Source organism: Apaloderma vittatum, unplaced genomic scaffold (genome assembly GCF_000703405.1).
Source record: "Apaloderma vittatum isolate BGI_N311 unplaced genomic scaffold, ASM70340v1 scaffold23075, whole genome shotgun sequence".
Taxonomy (NCBI): Eukaryota; Metazoa; Chordata; class Aves; order Trogoniformes; family Trogonidae; genus Apaloderma; species Apaloderma vittatum.
Genome location: NW_009716816.1, coordinates 26,389 through 36,715, shown reverse-complemented (window position 1 = coordinate 36,715; position 10,327 = coordinate 26,389). Strand labels below are relative to the sequence as shown.

At 37.6% G+C, this 10,327-nt stretch overlaps 1 protein-coding gene across 1 annotated transcript in view; it reads right to left on the bottom strand.

Annotated features, from left to right (window-relative positions):
* Positions 1–3,354: 3,354 nt before the first annotated feature.
* KIF5B (kinesin family member 5B) overlaps positions 3,355–10,327 on the bottom strand; it is a 29,526-nt gene continuing 22,553 nt past the window's right edge. The window contains exons 21-26 of the mRNA XM_009869686.1: positions 10,081–10,141; positions 9,901–9,972; positions 9,628–9,732; positions 9,051–9,267; positions 7,168–7,300; positions 3,355–4,263 (exon numbers count right to left, since the gene is read on the bottom strand). Of these exons, the coding sequence (XP_009867988.1) occupies positions 4,257–4,263; positions 7,168–7,300; positions 9,051–9,267; positions 9,628–9,732; positions 9,901–9,972; positions 10,081–10,141 (595 nt within the window). The 3' untranslated portion in view covers positions 3,355–4,256. The remainder of the gene's footprint in view (positions 4,264–7,167; positions 7,301–9,050; positions 9,268–9,627; positions 9,733–9,900; positions 9,973–10,080; positions 10,142–10,327) is intronic.

The window sequence follows — 10,327 nt, the reverse complement described above, 5'->3', positions numbered from 1 at the left end:
CTCCATAAAAAAAATCAGTTCAATAGTACTTGGAAAAAGTTGAATCAACTGTTACAGATTATTGGGAACAGAAAAAGAGTCCTACGAAAGAAAAATAAGAGAGGTCTGTGAAAGTCAAGGTGGCACAGAAATGTCGGAAAGAGATCAATCTCTCTAAAACAAGAATGGGGGTGTCACTAAATCAGCAGAAGCCAATTTAAAAGGAAAAAGAAAAAAAGAGAGGTTCATGAAGTATGTGGCAACTCAAGGGAATTCCTTTCCAACTGAAACCAAGACAAGTTCACGTGGATTCCAAAGAAGACTGTCCAAGCACATGGGTAAACAAACTTTGAGTATCACCATACAGACAACCGACCATACTCAGGAAAGCGCCCAAGGCGTCACATCTACAGAAAACTACTGAGGAGAATCATCACGTTTGATTTTCAGGACGGCCTAGCACGGATCTGGCACCTCTGGAGAGAGCTGGATAAGCTTTTGGTCTGAGCCAAGCCAACCTCCATCAGCCCAGCAGAAGCGATCTTCATTTCACTTCCCTCCTTCGGTGGCTAACCTCGAGTACGTATGGCACAAGCTCAAGCTGAAATCACAGAAGGCAGCAGATGCTACGGAAGAATCGAGTTTTCAGGATTTGGCATCTGCAGGCTGAACTGCTCCAAGCAGTCACTCCTTCATGCATCCCAAAACAGATACATACATTATAATCTTAGAAAGTCTTTAAAATTGGACTTTAAGTTGCTCAGGAACTAAATCGAATGCACATCATGCACAAACCCTTAATTCTACGCTGTTTATTTCAAAGTTTTGTTTTAAAGGACAAGTGTGGAATTTAAGCGCATCTATTGAGGCAACCTCCCCTAGTTTTAAACTTCCCTCTGCTCCTGAAAAGAAGAAAATACAGCTGTCTTTAACCTGACTTCAACTTACTCTGGAATGCAACCATTTATTTTTTTTAAAGAGAAATACCTTGGTGAATAGGATGTGGCAATCACCTTATGTATCTAACTCCCAATTACAGCTAGGAAATAACGGTATGTAGACACAGCTTACAGAAAGGAGGGTTGGCATTCGTTCTTCAGGTCTTTTTTGAAAAGCAGAGGAATACTAAGACCGAGATCAGTGCACTCTGGAAAGAAAGCAGCTGCTCTGAGCAAAAGAGGAAATCACTTCCTTGAGAGAAAGAACACTTGTGTCTATGCCCTATGGCAAGGTGTTGTCACATTGTATCCAATACAGTAAGCTGAAAAAACCCCAAAACCCAACTACACCAAAACATACGCAACCAAGAGAAGCCATTAACAATGGCTATGGAGTTGCATCCTATAAACTTAACAGTGAAAGCCTGTGGGAGAGGTCAAAGCATTCCCTGATTGACGGGGTTCAAATTCCAGTACACCGCGGCTGTAAACCAGTGTCTGAAGATTTCCACAGCCATCTACTGTCAGCTTTTTTTGCTGTTCTTTTGTTTGTGTTTTTTTCTATCATGAACAGTATTCTGAAGACTAAGACCTAAATAAAGTGTATTTGTGTAGGGGAGAGGTTACTTGTATGAACCAACACTGGAGTAAGAGGTTAGAGACATCAAGTGATCGTGATTTACATAGAGAGAACTGGTCATGAAACTTCCCAAGTGAAAAGTATCGCAGGGAGACAGTTTAACAGGTGTAGAGACTCAATAAACGCACAGAGTTCAAAGATTTTTCTTCTCTTTATTTAAACACAAATACATTTACAGCATGCAGGTAAGTTAAAACTATATGGCGTCTTCCCCAAACCAATTGTTTTAATGCATCTTAAGTGTACTGAGGTTAAATCATATTCCACAGGTAGACTTGTCCTCATGTCAAATTTAGAGTTACACACAGCAGAGAGTCAACAGTTAACTTAGGTAAATAATTTAGTTGTTCACCAGAAATAAATATTATTTTATCAAGTTCCTATCCTAAACCATCTTTTAAAAAATATGATCTAGAGGAACATAAAAATAAGAACTATTCAAAGACTGCAAGTTGAAACAGCAGTGCTGAACATTCCCTGTACAGACTGAGTGTTTTAATTTACAAAAAACAGTAATTGTCCTGTCCAGCTGACCAATGACAGCCAAACCAGAAAACAAAAAAAGTTGTTTTTTTTTCTTTTTTACATTTTAAGAGGCAGTTCTTGGTAAACTTCATAAAAGGTTTAAAATAAAAAAAAAAAGTTTAAATATAAAAAGGTGATGTACACTAAGCTACAGGCTAGTTACCCATTTATTGTTTTTAAACACAGCAATTTTCAGCACCAAAACTCATGATAACTACCTACAGGAATGAAACTCCCACTCACAGGCATGAGAAAAAAATCCTGCTTCATTTGAATGTATTTTAAAGAAAGTTTTTTTTCTTTTTATGATTGCATATTAACAAATGAAGCTCTGAAAACCTGTAGTTAACATTGAGAAAGGTAAAGGACAGTGCTGTTTCCGTTATGGGAAATTTCATTGAAAATAGTTTGCTGTTCTTTATTTTTTTTCCTTGGTATGCTGTCTTCAATCATGCTCTAAAATAACTGCAAGTTTGGAGTGTCTGGCAGCCTTAATGAACAAACAGACTTAAATGCTGAAAACTCCAACGCAGTGAGATTTCTGACTGATACACTCAACCTTAAAAAAAAAAAAAAAATCAAACTATTAAAAATTCAAACTACTGTAGATATAGAAAAAAGTGGTTCAAGGTCTAATATCTGACTACACCTCATCATAATATAAATATTTTGTCCATTTATAAAAGTTGAAGGTGATTTGCTGTCTGAACAGTCCTAGAGTCTCTATTGTTTCAACAATAACTGATGAATACCCAGCAAAAAATTCAAGCCAGCACACAAAGTGGTACCAACTGGGTCTGGAAAGCTCATCAAATTTTCACTAACATTAAGCTTCTTCTTTCTCAAAGACCTGGTAACTTATTTCTATCCCAAAGAAGGTTGTTCTAAAAATGATAGTGGCTAAACCCTATGAATAAGTTAGGCAAATCATATTATAAAATTTTAAACCCCAGATTCAGCTCTGTGGGAATACTGGAGCTCAAAACAGAACAAAAAACCACCCCACGTTTCATTTTGTTAGCCCCTTTACAGGACTTTATTGCAAAGAGAAGAAAAATATTCAACAACTACTACTTTGGACATTTCATACACCTACTTACGAATGGATTACAAATACAATTCAGGGTAGCACTTCATTCATTTTATTAATTTCTTTTTAAACACATGTCTCTGGGAATTCCAGATACATCAGTTTTAAAAAGTTGTATCCTTTATTAGCATATCTGAATTCATCGGCCAGTCACTGAATTTTTTTTTCTAATTCCAACTTAAAATTGTTGCCCAAAATTCCAGTACTGTATACGTAGTGGAACATAAAGTTAAATTTTAGATTGCGCTCATTTCACGATTACAAAATAGTGAACTGTCACAGATACAGACAAATGGACAGACAGGCTCATCAGAATGAAGCAGAATGTTTTCACTCCACCAGACTGTAATGTGTGTAGAATCAGGAACAGGACAGATGGGATAATCCATTGCCAAAGTCTTTTTTTGTAAACTTAGGTTTGCTCTTATTACTGTACAGTATTTAACTCTAAAGTACCCGATAAATGGGCATTTAATCAGATAACAGTTAAACAGCCCTGTTCATATTGAACTCTGTAGCTCTGTGGTGTAGCGCAGTGCCTTATGGCAGTTGTCGTAAGCACACTTCAGTTTTCTTACACTGTACAAATAAATTTAATTTCAATGCTCTGTGTAGCATTCCAAAAGAAAAAACGGTGACGTAGAGTGCCGTTCTAATTCAGTGGAACATGTAGTGTTACGGGAAGTGGTAAAAATGAAAGTATACTTAAACACTGTTGCACATTCCCTAAGACAATAAGATGTACACAAATTAAGCTAGAAAATTTGAAACTAGGATTTTCTCGACTTACATTCAGCTTGGCACAGTGCAGACTAAATTTAAGACATGAAAGACAAACTGTGTAATGAGCAGAGCTACACTTTAAGTAACATTTCATTTTTCAAGACGCCAAAATTGCACTCTAGTTTGGTTTTTTTTTTGGGAATCAGTTAGCAGAATTTGTAGAAGGGGGAAGAGCTGTACAGGCCAGGTATAATTTATACATTTTCAAAAAATAATCCTACAGTCCCCAAAGGGAGAGTTTATTGTCATGGAATGACTCCCTCTACACGATATCCAATCCTCCTTACGCTGCATTTGCTTTTCAGCAACTGTAAACGAGAAAAATAGCAGAGTTAAGTGCTTGTACCTTGTAGGTCAAAAAAAGCCAAGTTTTTTTACATTTACAGTAGACCATATTCAAGATTTTTAGAGCCTTTAAAGCGCTCATTTCTTAGACAACTCGGAAAAGCACTAACAAACCACCTACTTTAGAGTAAGAAATTATGCGATGCAAAGCATTTAAGCAATACTGTCTCTTACCAACAAGCATGAGCACGTTAAACTCACTGGGTACCCAGCTTTGATTGCCTTAACAGTGTAAACATTACAAACAAACCAATCACAAACCAGCTCCATTTCCTATGACTGCTGCTACTTTTCCAGCCCTGTGAGAACTGTCTGGATACCACCTACCAGCTGCTGCAGAAAAGCTTGACTTAACTATTTTGGAAAGATGAAATGGGAATGAAGAGATCATTTGGTATTAATCATCCTAAAAAAGTTTAATTTGCATAGGGAAATTACAATTTACCACCTCTGTATTTCTTTAATGATTCCAGAATAAGCTGTTAAACAGTGATCTCCAAATGTAAAACAGTGCATCACATTCCTACTGTACCAAAAGTTCTTCTTTAACCAGAAGTTCAGATGCTTAATGTCTGTATTAATCCTCCAAAAAGTGTAAGAGGCATTACTACAGCAAAAAAATGATACTGGCTACCTAAGGAGCCACACACTCAGAACAAATTTTTAATTGATAGTAAAATACTTCCACAAGGGACAGTTCTTCCAGAAATAAGACAGGAATGTTGGAATAAATTACAACCACTCTCCTTTTTACCCCTGTACTTGGCACTGGTGAGGCCACATCTCGAGTACTGTGTTCAGGTTTGGGCTCCTCACTTCAAAAAAGACATTGAGGCACTAGAGCTTGTTCATAAGGGCAACAAAGCTGGGGAAATGTCTAGAGCACAAGTCTTACGAGGAGCAGCTGAAGGAACAGAGGTTGTTTAGCCTGGGGAAAAGGATTCTGAGAGGAGACTTTATCACTCTCTACAGCTGCCTTAAAGGAGAGTGTAGAGAGGTGGGGGTCAGTCTGTTCAAACAAAAAACAAGTGACAGGACAAGAGAAAATGGCCTGGAGTTGCACCAAAAAAAGTTTAGTAGGTTGGACACTAAGAAGAATTTCTGTACTAAAAGGGTTATCAGGCATTGGAACAGGTTGCCCAGGGTAGTGGAGGAGTCCCCATCCCCAGAGGTATTTAAAAGTCGTGTAGACATAGTGCTTAGGGAAATGGTTTAGTCGAGGACTTGTCAGTGTTAGGGTAATGACTGGACTCCTTGATCTTAAAAGGTCTTTTCCAATCTGAGCAATTCTGTGATTCTGTGTGATTCCTGCCTTTCAGTACTAAGCCCTGCCTGGTGCTACAGCAATCGGTAACATGCTGGCACTGGAAGAACTACATGAAAGCTTTAGAGCTGCTTAAGGGATTCTGTGAGCATATTACAGGGGAGATTCTTGGTTTGTTTGTTAAAGAGGTATTCCAGCCAACACTTAGCGATTTTCCACTTCGTGACTTATCTACAAGTAAGATTAGCTATACAAAGTAAAAATGTTAAGTCTCCTATTTAAATTCCCTGGGACCAACAGTGAAAGCTCTTCAAAGCAAGATGCAAGCTCAAACTTTAGTTATTTATTGCTGATTGTATCAGCTATTATAAGTACTCTTGAAGTAGAAGAATAAATAGGCTCTCTTCAGTTAGAATTCTAGGCAGCATCAGAGCATGTGCAAACTCATGCTAAAGTAGGCATCTAAAATAAACTGGGTCAATCATACCTCAAAATGACTCTACATTGGACAGCTGAGCATCTAGCTCAGCCTTTGTAGTCAAAGTAGCTATCTGAAGATTAATTTCACCATATCAGCATAATCAAGAATCCATTAATTGCCAGCTCCTTGGTCATTCAAAATAAACTCTATTCAAGGTTGAATACCAAGACAGACAACTGAACAGAACCAGGTACTCTAACTACTACTACAGCTTGATTTTCTCCAAATTGTACAAAAAGCTTTGAAAAAAGTCAGCCAGCTAATAAAAAAGAAACAAATGGAAACAAGATTAACTCTGAAGTCCTTCAGAAGAGAAGCACCCAAAATTCAAGCACCACCCAATCAGCAGTATTTTCAGACTAAAAATACAGATCGACTTAACTAAAGGAATGTCTAGAAGACATTTATACAAATGCTCAAAAATGAAGGTGATGACAGAGAACGGAGCAATGCATTACTGTGAGGTGACCAAGAGACCACCCATAATGCAGACATTAGAGACATGACTCTAGAAGCAACTTAAGCATATTAAGTACCAGACTACGTGTAATTACTTGGGAGATTAGAGACTCTTTGGAATAAGTGCACATACTAATTTCAATTACTGCAACTGCATTTTTAGCTAGGCTAACATTTTAAATTTACTGGATGAATACATGATTTTTCTCTGTAAGTATTTCCAAATTACTGATACATGAAGCAGTGTGCAAACATAATAAGAATGGAATAGGTTTTTTTATTTATTTGCTGAATGTTTTCTGAAAGAAAAAAAAAATTATTTAGGAAACATACTAGCAATCTAAAAGAATTAAAACTGTCCACTCTTCTCCCAAACAGCAGCTAACTGGTCATGACTGGTAGCTATCGTGAATTTTCACATTTTGTTTTACTGCAGCAGAACAACTCCAGAATTACCATTTTACAATAACAAATCTATAATGAAAGCAGCAACAGCATTAGTCAAATGTACATGTATACTCTTCCTTTAACTATAAAATTCTGTAAAAAAAAAAGAAGTTAAATCTGATCTGAGTGATTTTACACCATAGAATGAACTGTAATAAAACTAATGCAAAGTAGTTTAATCACATGTTTTAAAAGAATCCTGCACGGCATGCTTACACTTTGTCTTGCCGTCCTCCACCTCCACGCAGTGCAACTGGCTGGCTGTTCTGAGTGAATGCACCTCCACCACGAATTGCACTTGGATGGGTTGGAGAAGCTGCTGGATGCTGGCCAGGACGGATAGGCTTAGCTGTGTAAAAGAAACATGATTTACAAACACACATATCAAAATTTTACCTTTGATTATTGAAATTTCCTAGTGCTTTATTTTACAGTATGCCAAATGTAATAATCAAAACCGCACTGTGAATAAGAAAACAAGCTTAGGAGGTGATACTCTGAGAATCTAACAGATTAACGTCAACTATAACAAACCCTGAAAAATAGACAAGGTTTTACCATTATTCTCCCTATTAGAATTAAAGCTAGCAAAGCTTTTGATAACTGTTATCTCCACATGCATTCTCTGCCCCACCTAATGTATTTCCTTGAGAGTCTTATTTCTTGGCAAGAAGAATCAAATGAGACACAGCTAGATCAAGTTTCAGAAGGGTTATGTTCCTTTCAGCAGTCACTATATCCTGCTGTATTTCCCACATCTGCTTGACTAACAAGCCACTAGTTACTCTGCTCTGCATACAGTTCTACACACTGATTACTCCACAAATAACACTATTTCATCAATTTAACACCATAAAAAAAGACTTGCTCTATTACTGAATTCAAAACCAGTAGATTTGACAGGTAATTCACAAGCTGCACACACTTTGATAAGCAAACTACATTTTCGGTAAGTTTTGTACTAGCTCTTGGCAGGATGTCCAGCAGTATGACTTTACAAAAGTTCTTTATTATTAAATAGAAGCACTTAAAGTTTCAGCAGGTAGGAGCAAATATAAAGTACCTACTACATGCAGGAAAAGCATCAGAGAAAAACTTCTCAATTTCTGCCTTACGGGAAGCCAATCTCCAGTAAGACATGCCTAGTCCATCTAGACATTTGAGAGGCTTTATACCCATGTTAAGCTCACTACAGAATTCTCTTTATCTTCCTGCAAATCATTTAAGAGAAAGACAAGATAAGAAAGCATCTGTCTTCAAGTCACGACTTGAAGTGATCAAGACAAAAAACAGACCAACACACAACTTACTCTGCAACAGCTCTTTGCAGGCTACAGAAGATGAGCAAAGTTTAATTCCAATGCTCATTTCAGTTGCATCAGCATTTAAGAGAAGTGTATCAATTACTGAAGTCCTGGCACAGGACACATAGTTACTTCTACAACGACAATGTCATAGGTACAGTGAAGTCCTCCACAGGTCACACATTCTCTCGGCCCTCACGACTTGACAGGATAAAGGCAGGTGGAAAAATCAAGGGACTATGCCTTTCCACCAAAGAGTAAGAAACCTCACTAAGTACTAGAGATTTCTGTTTTTTCCATTCTTTTCCCGTAGGGAGGACTATGTTTCGGAACAAATGAACAAGAGGTAATTAGGGATTTTATCTGTAGGTTTGTGTCTGCCCCTCTTCTCCACAAGATCAATAGACAACAAGGCAATTTTGTTGCTGTTGAAGGTCATGGCTTAATCTCTCTCCTTGCTTTGGAATACCTACTTAAGTCCTAGAAATTAAAATGGAGTTGGAATGGCAGAATTAAGACACGTTCAGTGTTATGTTTTGTTGTTAGGAAACGTAACACAAACTTAGGCTAGAATTCTAGGTTGGTAAGCTTTTCCCAGCATGTACAAAAATCCAGCTACCAGGAGGAGTTGTATTTGAAAAAACACACACATACACACACACACACTTACAGTCTATTAACCAAAATATAACTCATGGCAGAAAATACACCACATTCACACCACATACAGTTCCAACTAGGACTGAAAGATGCACACACGCTCAAAGACCAAAAAAAAGGTAATGACAGACTAACCAATTTGTGCAGAATGTCCTCTTCTGGCCATATTCTTGGATCTTACAGCTTCCTTTATGCGATCTACTTCTTGTTGATACCGTTTACGATCACGAGAAGCATTCTCTTTAGCTTCCTTCAGTGCAGACTCCAAAGCCTTAACTCTTTCAGCTGTAGCTCTAAGTCGCTTCTCCAGTTTAGGAAGTTCACAACGAAGATCTGCATTGTCACGTACCAGCTACAAAACCAAAATTATTTTCTTAGTGTCTCTCTTCATAGGGAGAGCCAAGCAGACACCCTCTGACCCGTAAACAGGCAAAGCAGTAGGCTACTATATTAGATTTACTAAAAGCTTAAGCAAAGATGATAGTTCATCAGCAAGACTGTAATTTGAAAATCAGTTACTGTGTAAGAATGTGCTGCCCACCACAGACACTAGTCTACATTCTTCTTCAGTCAGAGAAAGGCAAACATCTCCTAGACCGATATGCTAATTCTAAACACTAACTTCATCTTCAGTTTAAATGCAGCTATTTTTTATACCCACACACACAGTAGTTAGTCTTTAAGTAAAACTTGAAATTAAGTCTCATTGTACCTGCTTGTGAACCTTTGTAAGCTGTTCAAGATTATTCTCAAGGAAGGAAATCTTCTGTTTTTGTGCAGCGCTGCCTCCTGTATCATCTGAGTCAATCTCGGCACTCTGCAGCAACAAAGGCAGGGGAAGGGAGAGAGGAGACCGAGTACTAATCTGAACTTGCATATTAAGGTCAAGCCAGAAAAATTACACTGCATAAAAATCTATTCCTAATTTAGTTGTGAACTGAAATTTATGGAGCATTCTCAGAAACACCAAGAAGCACCACATTACCTTTTTCACTCTAGTAGCCAGATCTTGAACAAACAGCTTCCGAAGATTGTGAAGAGTCTGAAGTTCTTTTGCCTACAGTTAAGGACATGACATTAAGAAAAAATAAAATAAAAAACTAACTCTGAAGAGGACATAAAGGGCAAGTATTGACATTCATTTTGAAAAATATTCTAATCTTACCACGGTCTCTTCCAAACCCTTTAAATCTTGCCTTGCTTGTTCCCGTCTGTCCTGCATAACCCTAGAAGAGAATAAATTAATCCTGAAGCATCTGAGCAAATTTGGCAATTTTAGTATTTTAGGAGACTAGAGTGATAAACGCTATATGGTATAAACGAAAAGCTGAAGTCCTCAACTAAGGATGTAATCATCAGATGACAGGTCACTTCCACACTACCCCACATGGATTTCTGAGTGTGGAATTGAA